This window comes from Eimeria tenella, genomic scaffold (assembly GCF_000499545.2).
Source record: "Eimeria tenella Houghton genomic scaffold, Eth_scaff127, whole genome shotgun sequence".
NCBI classification, from domain to species: Eukaryota; Apicomplexa; class Conoidasida; order Eucoccidiorida; family Eimeriidae; genus Eimeria; species Eimeria tenella.
Genome location: NW_013541498.1, coordinates 33,712 through 49,143, shown reverse-complemented (window position 1 = coordinate 49,143; position 15,432 = coordinate 33,712). Strand labels below are relative to the sequence as shown.

Here is a 15,432-nt window from a genome sequence, read left to right as displayed (position 1 = left end):
TCTGAACCACAAAATACTTTGAAAATGATGGAATGAGGGAAAATTGAGAGGGGTGATGAAGACATTCGGGACAAAGTTTTCTCAGTGAGTGACAAAGTATTGCGCTGTGCCGTGCAGATGCTTATCAATTTGCAGGTGTTCGGCAGTAGCCTTCGCCGCATGCAGCCAGCCCCAACCCTTTAGACTCTTTTTACTGTATTGCAAGCATATTTGAACATATTCCTAATGCATCTGCGCAAAAAGAGGAATGGGCAAACGGATAGAATAGAGCAGAAGCGATTAATGATGCTGCCGCAACCGCCAGAGACCACAGCAGGAGCAATAGCTGCTATTTCAAAAACTCAAACAACTGCATGGCCCATCTAAAAGCATCAAGTAGGTAAGGTTAAGAGATGAGTCTCTCAAGGCCTATTTCCACCAGCTGGCCACTCAGCAGCCAAAGGCCGTAATTGTCCAGCTGCAGCAGCAACAAGAGCAATTTGTGAAAGCTCTTTGTTCAAAACATGTGGCTGTGAAATGCACAAGAAGGTGCAGGCAGTGTTTTTATGCTGAAAACCCATCCCTTGGCACGTCCTTATAGTCGAGGTGGAAAGCTGGAGCTCTTGCAGCAGGTAACCACGCCAGCTATGGGCGCCAACACGCGTGAGGACTCGTGTCTAATTGCAATTCATAAAAGAAATTCGCAAACAGGAAGGATGTCAGCAGTTTATTTATTTTTCAATGGCGGCTCTTGGATGTGGGAATGACAGCGGTGGCTCTGGGCCGGTGGTCAGCGCTCGTGGAATTCCTGCGGCCAGCCGGCTAACTACGGCTTTTCGCCCAGAATTGCTGGATAATAGTGACAGATGAAGTTTATTAAACAATTTTAATTGCAAATTAGAGAAAAAAAGGGGAAAAGGACAGAAGTTGTGCCCAATTCGCACAGCTAAAGTTCCTCTTGACCGTCACGGCCGAGACGTGACTCGATCCACTAGCTACCGTTCCCGGCCACACTATGGGCTCTCGGGATTATCCGTTCTTCATTTATTCCCCCGTAATACTGATTTGTCCCTATTTCTTTCATTAATGGGATTAAACACCCTTTTTAATCCCTCTTCACCCTCTCCCTTGCGTTCGCTGCTTTCCATCCTCACTAACGCCGCGGCGGAACTGCTGGTTGGCTTGTTTTGGCCTCTTTTCCCCTTCTTCTGCTTAATTCCCGTACTTATTTTACTTCATTTGTAAGGCCCTATGCCCCTTTGAGACTGCTGAGGAGGCTGAGGGGGGGCCACCGAACCACGGCGAGCCATGAGGCCCTCGACTCTTGTCGTTCTTCTGTAGGTATGGTTCAGTTCGCTACTTTTTATTCATCTCAACTCGGAATTTTTACTTCCTCAATCTAGGACATCCAGAGTCTTTTTAGCCAGGACTGAGTCCCCGCTCTCCAGCTGCAGCAGCAGCAGCTGCAAGAGCAACAGCACCGCAACAGCGTCCGCAGCAGCAGCAACAGCTACAGCCCACCTCCCACCAATGAGGCAAACGTTGAGACCTTGCTTCACTTCAGCCTCCCTCCTGGGGGCCCTTCTGGCCTGGGCGCGCAACACCACAGCAGCAACATGGGGCCCCGGGAGGCTAGGGGGTACTGCAGCAGAGCCTGTGGCTCTTCAAAGCCGCATGCAGGACATATCCCATCACACGTATGACCCTCAGCTGCAGCAGCAGCTGCTACAGCAAGAGCTCGCTCAGCAACAGCAGCTGCAGCAGCAGCTCCACGAGCTACAGCAGCAGCAGCAACAGCAGCTACGGCAGCAACACTGGGATGGCCTCAGGGGCAGCGGGCCTCAATCTCAGACCTTTTTGCACCTGCAGCTTAACGAAGATCCGGGTAATGGTTCTACTGCTTCGGAGGAGGCAGCAGAAACAGCAGCGCCGGTAGCTTTAGCAGCACCAGCAGATTCTGCAGAAGCAGCTGCAGCAGCAGCAGCCCAGCCACCAGTAGCAGGCGCAGCACCAGGAGCAGCTGCGCAGCCTGGAGAAGCAGCACCCCAAGCAACTAAATTAACTGCACTGCTGAATCCTCCAGCCCCTGCGGACACAGCAGCAGCAGCAGCAGTCCCGCCGCCAGGACAACCAGGTGCAGCAAGTGCACCAGCAGCAGCGCCAGCAGCAGTACCAGCAGCAGCAACACAAGCTGGCGTGTCTCCACTCTATTCAGGACCCCAGAGTGCGCCCGGTATGGCAGCAGCAGCTGGACCAGAAGCACAAGCAGCAGCACCGGGAGCAGCAGCAGCACCGGGAGCATCAGCAGCACTCCCCGCACCTCCCGCACCAGCACCAGGGCCAGAAGCAGCAGCAGTTCCACCAGCAGCAGCAGCAGCAGCACCGGCAGGTCTTTTTGTTGCGCAGCAACCTGCTCTCCCAATACCACCTGCAGGGCCTCAGCCTGGGTTGCTGCCGCAGGCAGCAGCAACCCCGCCGCAAAACGCGGGAGAAGCTGCAGCAACTGCAGCACCACCTGCTGCAGCTTACCCAACAGCAGCAGCAGCAGCACCGCAGCCCCCCGCACTGCAGCAGCAATTAGGTACCCTCCCCAGGCCGGCAGCAAAACCGGCGAAAAACTCCGCAGCAGCAGAAGACAACTTGGAGGGCGCTCCTACTAGTGAGGCCGGGGAAGAGGAAGCAGCAGCAGCAGAGGCAGCTGCAACAGAAGAAGAAGCAGCCCAAGCTGCAGCAGCTGCAGCAGCTGCAGCAGCACAGGAGTCTCTCGCCACGCAGCAGCAAGAAGAAGCAGCTTCCGGGGGGCGGACCATTGTCCTGAAACACGTTGCATACCACTACGTAAGCTGCACTCTTCCTTTTTTTCTCAAAAGTTAACTTTTCAAAATATATCTCTTTGTTTTCTCCTTTTCTTGAATAGTAAAAGAACAACAAAAGAGAGAAAGAAACGTACAAGAGAAGAGCTTTTGTGTGGCTCTAGACGTCGATGCTTTTTTGGATTTTGATTCTTTTTCTGCTATTTTTCTGTTTTGCTTCAACTATTTGTTCACTGGTGGCTGCTCCGTGTGAAAAATCGAAGCCAGAGGTCCTTTTTTCTTAGAAAGCAATGTGTTCGTTTTTCCTACATAAGGCTGAGGTGTACGTACACCCCAGAAGTCTTGCTGTTTGCAACTCAACCCGCAGCTGCAGCAGCTGCTGCAGCAGTTGTGGCTACTGCTGCTGCTTCTTGAGTTTTCTCCCCCTCGAGGCTCTTGATGTGTGTATGGACAGGTTGAAGAGACCATTTAGTTGCTTTTTCTTGCTTTCCTTTTTGTTTCTGTCTCAGTTTGTGTTTCCCTCACGGCTCTTCATGACGCTTTCATGCATTCGTGTTTCTGTTCTTATACCTTTGACACCCAACGAAATGGTTATCTCGTGCTTACCTGCAGCTTTGCTGCTTCAGTAATTCATATTTTCGTGGATTTTTAAATTAATTGCTTCGTTTCATAGTTATTTGGCGGCTGGAACAGTCAAGTTGGATCTAATTAGCCAAGCGACCTCGCACTTAGACTAGTGCATTTACAGAGTGACGAGCTAGTTGATTATTTGCTATTTTTGTTGTGCTTTAATTATACTGTTTATTTGTTGCAGGACTCGGACGTGTGTCTGGACCAGTGCTCTTGCTGGCCCGTTTGGTCTTTAAGCATTTTGGTCTTCTGCTTTTACTCCGTTATTACTTTCATTGCCTTCTACATGACGGCTTCTTTGTACTCGCAGGCAAGTGTGACCCCTTAAGGAGGGGGAAGCAGCAAGAAGCAGACAGCAAATGCATATCAAGCTTGAAGTAGTGCATTTGCCTATATAAGGGGAGCCGAGGGGGGCCCCCAAAATGCACAAATATATGCATGCGCTGATGCACAGCCTCTCAGCACTTAGGCATATTGCAGAGTGAAGCAAAGAATAGTCTTTTCTCCCAAGCGAAAACTCCATTTGTATTTCAAGTTTGGCTTTGCACATGCGTTGCTTTTTTCCCAGGGATTGTCTGCTTCGAACTTCTACAGAGGCGGGGGCAACTGGCTGCTGGTGGCTGGAGGCATTGGGCTAGTGGTGGGGGGCATGGTGGGGGGCTTGGTGCCCCCTTCTTGTTGGGCGGGGGCCCTCTACCTGGGGGGGGCCCTAATGAGTCTGCTGGTGGCTACAGTGCTTGTGGGGCGCCGCGGGGCGTGGCTGGGGGCCCTGGGGGGCCTCGGGAGCGGGGCAGTCATAGGTGTCTTCACTTACCCCAGTTTGGGGGTTGCTGGGATCGTCGCCTCCACAGTTGTGGGGCTGCTTTTGGGGATCGTCTTGGGCTTTGCTCCCATTTTCAGAGGACTCAAAATCAATGAAAGATACATTTGCGCAGGTCTTCGCTCCAGGACTCCATCCAGGTGAGGCCCAGCTGTACATACAGCGCAGTCACGGAACTCCGGACTGAGCCACAAAGACTCATTTCTTCCCTAAGCACACGCAGCGGGACTCTGGCAGCAGCTGTGCGGCAGCTGCTGCTTCCTGCTGCTGCTGCTGGAGTTTATAGACACTGCACACATGCACAAATGTCTTTGCTGCTGCGTCTTTTATGCCTCAGCACCGCTTCAGAGGAAGCCAGCAGAAGCTACGAAGGTAGCCACGGGACGAACAGTAGCCCAATGGGCTCTAGACGGTGAGCACCGTTTGGGTCTGTTGTTGCATGCAGTCTGCATGCAAACTGAACGAATTATTTGGTATCCAAGTATCTCGCAGTTGCACTTCAACTTGCTCCACATTTACCATTTAGAACCTTAACTGCGTAATTCGGAGTTCACACACAAAGATGTCTTCGCCGCATAAGTGCATTGGGTGGAACTGAGCCCAGCTTCACAAAGACCTGACGACGCAGCTGTTTCTGCAGCTGTTGCTGTTAGCGCTGCTGCTGCTACTACTGCTGCTGCTGCTGCCGCTATTGCTGCTTCTGCTGCTGCTGCTGCCGTCATCACTGCTTCTGTTGCTCCTCTTCATTTTCTTTGGTTTTATGTGTCTGTCCTGCTGCACTTTCAGCAGCCAGCGGGCAGCACCCAAGCTTTCGCACGGGACGCAGCGCTATGCCCACTTAGGGCAGAACTCAGAAAATGAAAGCAGCACGCGGAAGAACACAGTGGAGGGTTTAAATGGGCCTGAAGACCCCACACCCTGACAGAGGAGCTGCAGGACCCAGCCCAACAGCAGCAGCAGCAGCAACAGCAACAGAAGCACCGGCTGCAGCAACAGCTGGAACAGCAGCTGCAGTGAAGATTCGACGCCCAAGCTGAGCAGCTGCAACAGAAAGAGCCACTGCGGCAGCAACAATATCAAGAAAACTGCAACAAGGCTAGCTGCACCTTCAGCAAAGGAGTCTGCAACAAGGACTGCATCAAACAGTGCATCAGACCTTCTTTCCTGGCTTGAATGGCATCTAACGATGCACAGTCACGGCAGGCCTCGGCCCAGTTGTCATTTATTTAAAGTCCATTTGATTCCCAACTCTTATGGCCAGATCTGGAAGATCTGAGGGCACCGGAAGGTGCCAAGGGCCTCTCAGCCGCAGCAGAGCCTCTGTGGGCCTGGGGCTGCTGCAGCCCTTTGACCGTTCATTTACTTTCCACTTCACATGGACCCCAGTGTTGTTGTTCTTTGTGTTCTATTTCTCATTCTTGGGCACTGGCAATTAGTTTCGCGCAAGGCGGCCACCTTTGCTGCTGCAGCTGCTGTTTTTGCTGCTACCGCTGCATTGATTCCCGCAACTGCTGCAACTGCTGCAGCTGCTGCAGCTGCTGCTGTTGCTACTGCTGTTGCTACTTCTGTTGCTGATGCGCCCCAGATGCTGCTGTTCTGCTGCTGCCCATGCTGGGGCAGCTATTGTATGCAGGCAGAATAGATAATATGTGGTTCATTGCCACGAGCAGGCTGGTAGTAGGGATTAATGCACAAGATCCTAATGGAGGCTCTAGCTGCCGTTGTTGCTGGCGCCGTTGCTGTTCCTGCAGCAGCAGCAGCAGCAGTAGCACCACAATCTAAGTGCTGCTTGCTGCCGCTGCTACAGGCGGAGCGTTGATGGGCCTCGAGGGTGCAATTCCCCCAGTAGGCAGCTGAGTAAATTTCCCAAAATGTCTAAAATGCAAACAATATTCAATGCGACATAAAGGTAAAGAATATTCAATGCGGCTTTGGTGCATCCATCAGATACATGATATGCTACACGCGTAAAGCACAAATTATTTGAACTGCACATGGTGTAGCGGCTGCTAATGGATACTCTGTGTAGAGCGTGGCGAAGATATCTAACAAATATATGAAAGTAAATTAAAAAAGTATTTTGCTAAAGCTTTTGTTTGTTCAGTTTTCGCCTCTGTGGCTCCGCCGCAGGGGCTGCCTCTCTCGTGAGGCTTAGGGCAGCAGCGGCTAGCTGCTGTATCCTTGCAGCTAGCTGGCAGCAAGCTCACACTTGGCCAGCTTACAGCTAGCTGTTGGTGAGTTCATGGCTAGCTGCCAGCTAGCCATTTGCTGGCTTTTGGCTAGTTTCTGGCTAGCTGAGATTGAGCTGTTGCGGAGTTTGTTGATTCGGAAAAAGTGTCGAATTTAGATATTCTGATCCAAGAGGGCCTGCTCTCTCTCGCTCGCCTGTGCAGCCCCGGGAGTGTCTGGCTCCGTGGAGTGTACGTACATCCTTGAAGTGTCGGTTGCTGCAGCAGCAGCAGCAGCAGCAGCAGCAGCAGCAGGGTTGTGCATGTGCCGCAGCGAGTAGTCATAGTCAGCGAGGCGCGCGTAGGTGAGAGAGACGTCAGGCCTCTGGAACTCGTGTTCTTCTCTGCCAGTGACTTTCAAATAAAGTTTGTGAGACACAAATTTGCATATTCCGTAAAGAGTGGGAATAGTTTGGAGGCAATACAGCAGACAAAGTGCCACTTCGAGCCCCACGAACGCCCACACGAACACCCGGCGCTTCCCCAGGTATCGAACCCACGGGTCCTGCGGGTCCCCGGTGGCAAGCAGCACCAACAAAGACCCCCCGAAGCCCACGCAAAGAAAATAAATAACTCCTTCCATAGTTCTGTGGAAGATCCCGCAGACGGCGGAGGTGTATTCGGCGCGGGCGGCGCCGCACAGCAGCCGCACGGCCAGCATCAGCAGCAAAACCAGCAGCAGCAGCGCGAGCTCTGCTGACAGCGAGAAGGCCACGAAGCAAAACAAGAGCGGCGCCTCTCGGGCCATTTCGGGGCAAGTGAACAGCAAATAAACCCCAAGAGCCACCACGGAAGAAGACACCAGCAGCTGCAAAGTCCCCAGCACCGTGGTCACCCAGTCATCGAAGTCCAGCTCGTGGGACACAGTGAAGGCGTCGTTGGTGGGGTCTGCTGTGGAGTAGCTGCGCACGAGCCCGGGCGCGGGCGAGGTGGCGAACGCGGGGCGGATGGGGCCCTGCTTCTCGGCCTCCGAGGAGCGGGGGGCCCCCACGCCGTTCGCGGCGAGGAAGAGCCTCAGGGGGGCCCCGCCCTCCTCCTGTTCGAGGGCCCCCCGCATCGCTGCAGCGCCGCTCATGGCCGGGGGCCCCGCCAGCAGCTGCTCGCAGCCCCGGCCACGCGCTGCCCTGCTGCAGCCAACGCGCTTGCTGCAGCGCCGCGGCGGCAGAGGCAGCACGGCCGCGCACTCCACACAAACTCGAAGCGAATGCTGCGTGCAGCACTTAGACGAAGAAGAGGCGGAGCTCGGTCGCCGCAGTTTCAAAACGAACGACGCACTGCCGTGGCGGATGCTGCAGCCTCAACCCGCCACAGCTGTGGCTTGCTGCGGGCCACGGCTCTGCTCCTTGTTGAATTGCAAAAATAAAACTCGAAAAATTCCAAGGACAAGTTCAAAGGGCGGAAAGAAGGTGGGGAACGGAGGCTCTGAAGAAGCGCCAACAGGTGCTGCGGCGCCGATGCTGTTCGGGTGTCACGGGAAGCTGAAACGCCGCAGCGCGCACTTGTCCGCCTCCGACTCTTGGCTCCAAATAAATTTTCAATTTGCAATTGCAATTCAAATTCAAGAAGGCTGGGTTGAAGAGTCCAAAACGGGTCTTCTCGCGCGGAGGCCGCACAGCGGCTGCGCCGCCACCGACACAAATTCACAAAAATGTTCGGAGGCCACAAACTGTCTCAGAGACCCCCGCGCTTCCCCAACAAGAAAAGATCGCCACGGAAAGATAAAAAGGAGACAAAGTTTATTCTTTCAGGAGTTTTAAGAGAAGATCCCAACTGGAGTTCCGGCGACCGCTCTGCTGCAGCCACGCCGCACACTTGAACTGCGGCGTGCGTGCCCACCCGGCTGGCATCGAGGCGCCGCCAGAGTTGATTTGTTAATTGCAGTTTCAGACTTCTTTTTGAAATTCATATCAACAGAACTCCAGGGGAATTCCTCCGCCAGCGGGGCCTCCAGCAGAGCCCCCAGTCGGCCGCCAGCCGCCAGCAAAGCCGCTGTACAACTTCGCAGGCCGAGCTAAAAAGCCCCAAAATGAAATCCGAATTCATCTGCTTCCCCTTGAGTAATCTAATTAGGCTCATGTGGCTCAAGATGTGGCACATTAGCAGCAGCTGCTGCAGGGGAGTGCAACACTGTCGAAATATTCAATAAAGTGCTTCTCTCTGCGAGAAGTGCGTGTGGCCGGAACCCGCAAGCTGCGCTTCCTCGCGGCTCTCCGCCACTCCACTGGACATTCAAAAGAGTCAAATTCATTTGTGCTGCTCTAAAGAACATGAACTGAAAGAACTGCTGCTGCTGCTGCGTGGCCCGCAGCAGCACTGCAGCAAGTTGCACGTAGCAGCAGCCCCAACGGCGGGTGGAGAGAGTTGAACATATCTGCTGACGGGAGCTTTTAAAGTTCAAATAATTCTCTAAGATCGTCAATAAATGAAGCATTTTCATCCAGAAACAAACTGTTATTTTAATTGCCAAATGCTGTTTGAAATGAGACAAACCCGATGGGCGTTTCGGGGCGTCTCGGGTGTACAGACAGCAAACATTCTCTGCGCCTGCTTTGCGAGGCAGCGCAGCAGGCTAGAAGGCTTGCTGCTGCCCAACAAAACGGCAGCAGCAGCTGCTGCTGCTGCTGCGGCTGCTGCTGCTCGGGCCGCAGCTGCTGCTGCTGGCCCGAGCTGCAGCTGCAGCTTCTGCTTAAGCCGCTGCAGCTCACGCAAGACAGGCCCCCTAGAAACGTAAAACGAAACTGGCATCTTAAGGTGAACGAGCAGCAGCAGCAGCAGCAGCAGCAAACTCTACCGGTTCATGAAATAATACCACTGCTGCTGGCGTTGTCGCTGCCGCTACCGCTGCTGCTGCAACTGCTGCTAGTCCTGTGCCAGGTCTAAAGCTGGTGGGTCTACGCAACAATGCTGCAGCTGTTGTCACAAGAGGCATCAGCAGCATCGGGCCTTGCTTCTGTCCCCGTTGCTGTTGTTGCAGCAGCAGCGGCAGCAGCAGCAGCAGCAGCGATATCTATCTTGAAAGATATAATTTCCGTAGCAACGCCCTCCAGTTCCGCGTGTGCATCTACGCTTGCTTCCTCATCGCTTTCCAGCTGCTGCTGCTGTTGCTGCTGCTGCTGTTGCTGCTGCTGCTGCTGCTGTTGCTGCTGCTGCTGCTTATTGATTCTGAACAACGCGGTGGTGGTCATGCGCTCTGTTAGCCTTTCGCCTTTAAATGAAAAGTCTCCCAAAAGCAGCAGCGGCTCCGCCGTATCGAGACCCCACACTTTAAGCTGCAGGCGCTGCTGCCGCAGAAACGAAGCTTGTGCTGCTGCTGCTGCTGTTGCTGCTGCTGCTGCAGCTGCTGCGCCCGTTGCTCCCGTTGCTGCTTCTGCTGCTGCCGATTCCGGGCTTCCCGAGCGCTCAGCACCTTGCTTTGCTTGCGAAGATGCATCTGCATCTTCCACTGCTGCTGTTACTGCTGCTGCTGCTGCTGCTGCAGCGGACGCTACCCCTTCTGCTGCTGCTTCTGTTGTTGCTGCTGCTGCTGCTGGGACGCGCGCCGGCGTGTGTCTTCTCTTCTTGAGAGAAGGCGCGAACGAAAACTCCGGGAAGTCTAGCAGCAGCAGATCTTCTGACACCACTGGATCATCATCCTCCGCAGCTGCTGCTGCAGTTGCTGCAGCTGCTGCCGTTGCTGCTGCTGCTGCTCCTGCTGCTAATGCTGGTGCTGGTGCTGCTGACTTTGCCGCTTCTGATCTTCCCGAAGCTTCCTCTGGAGTCGCACCTGGCACTGATGGTGATAATGCGGCAATCTGTGCCGGTGCTGCTGTTGCTGAGCGCTGCTGCTGCTGCTGCTGCTGCTGCTGCTGGGCAGCTTCCGCAGCAGGGTCAGTGGTACACTCCAGAGTCATCGGAAAACAGCCTGAGGAAAACTGCGGTAAATCCGCAGTCCGAAAAGTGCTGATCTGCTGCAGCAGCAGTAGAAACAACTGCTGCTGCTGCTGGTGCTGCTATTGCAGCGGTTGCTGCATGACTTGCTGCGCTCTCACTACAGCAGCGCCGCAGCTGCGGGGATCTGCACAAAAGGAGGCAGCAGCAGCTGCAGCAGCAGCGGCAGCTATTCCCGCTGTGCTGCGGTACGTGAAGGCCAGAGCTTCGTCTACTGCTGCAGCTACCACTGCTGCTGCTGCATCTGCATCTTTTAGACGATCTGGGGATCCTGGCTCTCCTGCAGCAGATTTTGATAGGGAATTATGAAGGATTTCAGAACGACCAAGCTCCTGCGAGTAGGAGCAGCAGCAGCAGCAGCACCAGCAGAACCGCAGCAGCGAAAGGTCCCACCCTTGTCTGTTCCAACGGCCCCTTCTTTCGAAATAGTTGAACAGCTTCTGAATTTTACTAAAGTAAAATCCCTTTTGGGTATTTCCAGCAAACAGTTTTCTCAGAAGGAAGTCTTCAGAGGTTTCGTTTCTAGCCTTCTGGGGCGGGCTGGGGGCCCCTCGGGGGCCCCTAGAGAAGATCCACTGCTGCTGAAATGTTTTGCATTGCTATTCAACAATTAATGTCATTTTTATTCCTCCTGATACAATGCTGAGCTGCTGCTGCTGTTGCTGCTGCTGCTGTTGCTGCTGCTGCTGTTGCTGCTGCTGCTCTTGCTGGCTGCTGCTTCCGGTGCTGCTCGCGCTACACATCCCACAGGCTACGGCAGCAACAGCAGCAACAGCAGCAGCAGCAGCAGCGACAGCGCTCAGATTTAAAGGAGCGCAGCGGCAAGTGTGAACGCGATCAATATCAACTGCAGCAGATTAATTTGAAGCAGTAACAGTTGCGCCGGCACTAACCTACAAACTGGTGCTGCTGCTGCTACCGTTGCTGCTGCTGCTGTTGCTGTTGCTGCTGCTGTTGCCTTTGCAACAGTTGTTTGCTGCCGTTGCAAGTAACTGACGCCCAGTGCGTCACAGATGAAGCTCACACAGACAGGCTGTACGTACACCGCCTTGGCTGCGTGCCAGCGCATTTGCTGCTGCAGCAGCTGCAGCGGCAGCAGCTGCTGCAGCTCCTCGTAGCAGCTGCTGCTGAATGAGCCTTCTACTTGCTTCTTTGGTGTGGCTGCTATTGCTGCTGCACCCCTCTGCCTCCGTTTGAGGTGGACATACACCTAAACAGAGTGGAACCGCTGCCGCCGCAGCAGTAGCAGCAGCAGCAAAGGCCTGGGTTGCAGTGATACGAATACTGTAGGAGCAGCAGCAGCAGCAGATAATGCTTATGCTGCAGTAATAAGAATACTGTAGGAGCAGCAGCAGCAGCAGCTGCTCTTCGTTGCTGTCCCTCGAGAGACTCGTAGGTGGAGCCTAACAACCCCTCACTGGCTGCAGTCATAGCTGTCCCACTGTGTCGCAGCAGCAGCAGCAGCAGCAGCAGCAGTAGGCGCGCCTAACTCCTCTTGTTGCTGCTGCAGCGGGCGGGGTGTGAGTGGCAGCAGGTGCTGCTGGCACTGCAGCGGGAGCAGCAGCAGCTGCAGCCGCTCGTGCCTCCTAGCAGCAACAAGAAAGGGCCCCACAGCATGCAGCTGCTGCAGCGCCATTTGCTGCACTTCCATTTCTGCTGCTCTCCCCACAAGCCACGAACGAGACAGCAGCGAGGGGGCCCCCAGCAGCCCTGGGGGGTTCACTGCTCGGGTGTCTATACACCTCAGGCCCCACCCCACAGCAAACTTGGGCCCCAGGGGCCCCTCTACTGTGGGGCCCCCCGGAGGGGGGGCCCCTGCAAGGGGCACCCCAGAAGGAGGGGCCCCTCTAGGGGGCCCCCCTGTAGGGGGCTCTCCTGTGGGAGGGGCCCCTGTAGTGAGGGCCCCCGAAGAAGGGGCCCCTGTAGTGAGGGCCCCCGAAGAAGGGGCGCCCCCCCGCAGGGGGCCCCCTGTAAGGGGGCCCCCTGTGGGGGGGCCTCCTGCTGGGGGCCCCCTTGGGGGCCCCTCTTCTATGGGTTTAATATAAAGGGCTGGAGAGCCCTCAAGGGCGAAGGCGCAGCACTGCTCATCAGCAACGACACAGCCAATTGGCTTTGAGGCGCAGCAGGCCAGCCGGGGCTTCAGCGTTACCGCTGCTGCTGCTGCTGCTGCTGCTGCAGATGCTGCGGCTTGCTGCTGCTGATGCTGGTCTGGCTGCTTCCTTAGGGAAAGAGACAAAGATGCGAGTGCCAGGAGAGCGCGCTGAGGTGGAGGTACACCCCACTGCAGCAGCCAACTGACCCCTGACCCCCTCGCGTCTGTTGCTGCTGCAGTTGCTTCTGTTTCTGCTGCTGCTGCTGCTGCTGCTGCTGCTCCAACACACGCCCCGTCTTCAGCTGGCTCAGGAAGTACCGCCCCAGCCCTTCGTGCTGCGGCTCGGAGTCTCTCAAATGGCCCACCTGCGTCATGTACCTCGCTTACCTGCTGCTGTTGCTGATGCTGCTGTTGCTGCTGCTGCCGCTGCTGCTGCTGCTGCACCCTGCGGCGTATGTCAAGGAAGCAAATGCAGGACGGGCGCCGCATTGTCACAGTTGCTGTTCCCCCGTTGAAATTGAGCTGCAACAAAATCACAAACAGTTCCTCCTGGGATAATACCAGCGCAGCAGCAGCAGCCGCAGCAGCAGCAGCTGCTGCTGCAGCTGATGATGCTGCTGCTGCTTCTAGCGGTGTTTGCTCTGGCTGCTGCCATCAGGGTTTCTCAGGTTTGTGCTGCTGCTGCTGTTGCTGTTGCTGCTACTCTGCGTACCTGCTGCAGTTCATACGGGGCCTGGCCACTGGAGCTCCTGGCTGCCATCGGTGTACTGTCTGCTGCAGTTGCTGCTGCTGCTGCTGCTGCTACTGCTGATGCGGTTGATGCAGTTGCAGCTGCAGCGGCATCTGCAACGGTATCCCGCTGAAGTGCGCCTGCAGCAGCAGCAGCGGCTGCTGCATCTGCTGCAGGTGCAGCAGCATCTTCAGCAGCAGCTGGGGCAGCAGCGCTCCCTTTTGCTGCTTCTGGTACCACTTCAGAGATGCTGCAGTAGCTCAGCAGATAGACTCTAAGATTCCCATCGTCGCCGTAGCTGCTGTTGCTGCTGCTGCTGCTGCTGCTGCTTCTGCTGCTGCTGCAGTGGCACTCAATCTGCAGCAGCAGCAGCAAATCATCCCAGCTGCAGAGACCTCGGCCACCTACGAACTCCGACAGGCGAGGGGGGCCTCCACTGCAGCGCAAACCCTAGCATTGAGCCCTCAAACCCTCAGGCCAAACCCTAAACCCAAAACCCTAAACCCTAAACCCTCAATCGTAGAACTTTGAACAGATGCTTAAGAAACGTACAGGCGGACTGCCTGAACCGCCCTAGGCGTAGAAGCAGCAGCAGCAGCAAGTAGATGTGCTGCGGCAGCACGCAATTATGTGGCGCAGCATTAGCAGCAGCAGCAGCAGCTGCTGCTGATGCAGCTGCTGCTGCAGCAGCTGCTGCTCACCTTGTGGGGCCCAGAAGCGTTAATTCCTCCAATTCTGGAAAAGTCAGCAGCGAGATGGACCCGTCAGAAAACCCCACTAGCAGCGGTGGCAGCTGTTGAGCGAAGATGCAGTGCTGCTGCTGCTGCTGCTGCTGCTGCTGCTGCTTCTTAGCTGCTGCTGCAGTACAGCAGGGCTGCACCCACTGCATGCAAACTGGGAGAGGTGACCCGCTGAAGTGAGAAGACAGGAAAGGAATATATGACCACCTGCTGCTGATGGGGAGGCCTGCAGCAGCAGTTGCTGCTTCTGCTGCTGCTGCTGCTGCTGCAGCCTCTGCTGCTGCTGCTGAAATTTCCAAGCTGGATTCTTCCATACCTCGCCCTACAGGCACTGAAGCCGCAGACGCATTCAAGGCTTCTACGGAGACGATTTGCTGCTGCTGCTGCTGCGGGCCCTGTCGCTGCTGCTGCTGCTGCTGCTGCTGCTCCTGCATGTAGGAAGGTCTCAGCTGCACGATAATAAAACGCCTGGCAGCTGCATCCCATGCAGCAACAAGTGTCTCTTGAGTGAGCATGTGCTCTTGCTTCTGCTGCTGCTGCTGCTGCTGCTGCTGCTGCTGCTGTGGGGCAACCCTAGCCAAGTAGCAGCAGCAAGTGACGTGGGTGAGGTCACCTAAGGGAACTTCCGCGGCGAGTCGCTGAGCACGGAGGCTTGACAGGTGGAAGAACTGCAGCAGCAACTCTTGGTGCTGCTGCTGCTGCTGCTGCTGCAGCGTGTGCATTGCTGCTGTGGGGCCCCTTGCAGCATCTACTGCGACAAGAAGCGCTGTAGGCCCTTCGTCAGCAGCAGGAAAAAAGAGGCAGCCAAAAATGTGCCACTCCAGCAGCTCCGCAACCTGCGCCTCAGCAGCAGCAGCAGTCGCTGCTGTTGCTGCTGCTGCTGTTGCTGCTGCTGCCGTTACTGCTGCTGCTGCTGCTGCAGTTGCTGCTGCAGAGGAACTGCAGCGCCGCGAAAATACGAAGGGGGCCATGCAAGGAGCAACAAGTTGGTCGGACTCTAACAAGATGCAGGCTCCATATGGCTTGGCCGCTGCTGGCCTTGCTGCTGCTGCTGCTGCTGCTGCTGCTGCGCTACTGCTCAGCACGACTCTGCAGGCGCGGGCCTCCCCTGCTGTTGCAGCAGCTCTGGGGTCCGCCACTGCTCCTGGGGCAATCGCCGTGGGCCTCGCAGCTGCTGCTGCAGCACAACAGTTGCTGCTGCTGCTGTTGCTGCTGCTGCTGCTGCTGTGGCAGTTGTACTGGAGGGCCTCCAGGAGCTGCACATTTGCTGCGCGGTTCTTGCAGAGCTGTCTGTACACCTCAGCTGCTGCATTTCCTGCCCTAGCTGCTTCCAGTTGGCAGCAGCAGCGACAAGATGTGCTCGCAGAAGTCTTGCTGCTGCTGCTTCTGCAGCTGCTGTTGCTGCTGCTGCTGCTGCTGCTGTTCGGTGGGCCATCAAGCCGCAGTATGTCGTGCTGCAGGGGGCCCTCGGGG

The 15,432-nt window shown here is 55.8% G+C and overlaps 4 protein-coding genes across 4 annotated transcripts in view; 1 reads left to right on the top strand and 3 right to left on the bottom strand.

Annotated features, from left to right (window-relative positions):
* Positions 1-1,509: 1,509 nt before the first annotated feature.
* On the top strand, positions 1,510-5,259 carry ETH_00030460 (transmembrane domain-containing protein, putative; the record flags this gene model as incomplete). Its single annotated transcript, XM_013373248.1, has 5 exons — positions 1,510-2,817; positions 3,607-3,732; positions 3,991-4,382; positions 4,580-4,654; positions 5,151-5,259. The coding sequence occupies 5 exons, from the start codon at positions 1,510-1,512 to the stop codon at positions 5,257-5,259; spliced, it is 2,010 nt and encodes a 669-aa protein (XP_013228702.1).
* A 1,326-nt stretch (positions 5,260-6,585) lies between these two features.
* ETH_00030455 (uncharacterized protein) lies at positions 6,586-7,545 on the bottom strand (the record flags this gene model as incomplete). Its single annotated transcript, XM_013373247.1, has 1 exon — positions 6,586-7,545. The coding sequence occupies one exon, from the start codon at positions 7,543-7,545 to the stop codon at positions 6,586-6,588; it is 960 nt and encodes a 319-aa protein (XP_013228701.1).
* A 1,816-nt stretch (positions 7,546-9,361) lies between these two features.
* ETH_00030450 (uncharacterized protein) lies at positions 9,362-10,360 on the bottom strand (the record flags this gene model as incomplete). Its single annotated transcript, XM_013373246.1, has 1 exon — positions 9,362-10,360. One exon carries the CDS (start codon positions 10,358-10,360, stop codon positions 9,362-9,364), a length of 999 nt encoding a protein of 332 aa, XP_013228700.1.
* A 636-nt stretch (positions 10,361-10,996) lies between these two features.
* Positions 10,997-15,432, bottom strand: part of ETH_00030445 (uncharacterized protein) — a gene marked incomplete at both ends in the record, with an annotated part of 6,128 nt that continues 1,692 nt past the window's right edge. The window contains 5 exons of the mRNA XM_013373245.1: positions 10,997-11,148; positions 11,443-11,681; positions 11,816-13,011; positions 13,202-13,655; positions 13,921-15,413. Coding sequence (XP_013228699.1) covers positions 10,997-11,148; positions 11,443-11,681; positions 11,816-13,011; positions 13,202-13,655; positions 13,921-15,413 — 3,534 coding nt within the window. The remainder of the gene's footprint in view (positions 11,149-11,442; positions 11,682-11,815; positions 13,012-13,201; positions 13,656-13,920; positions 15,414-15,432) is intronic.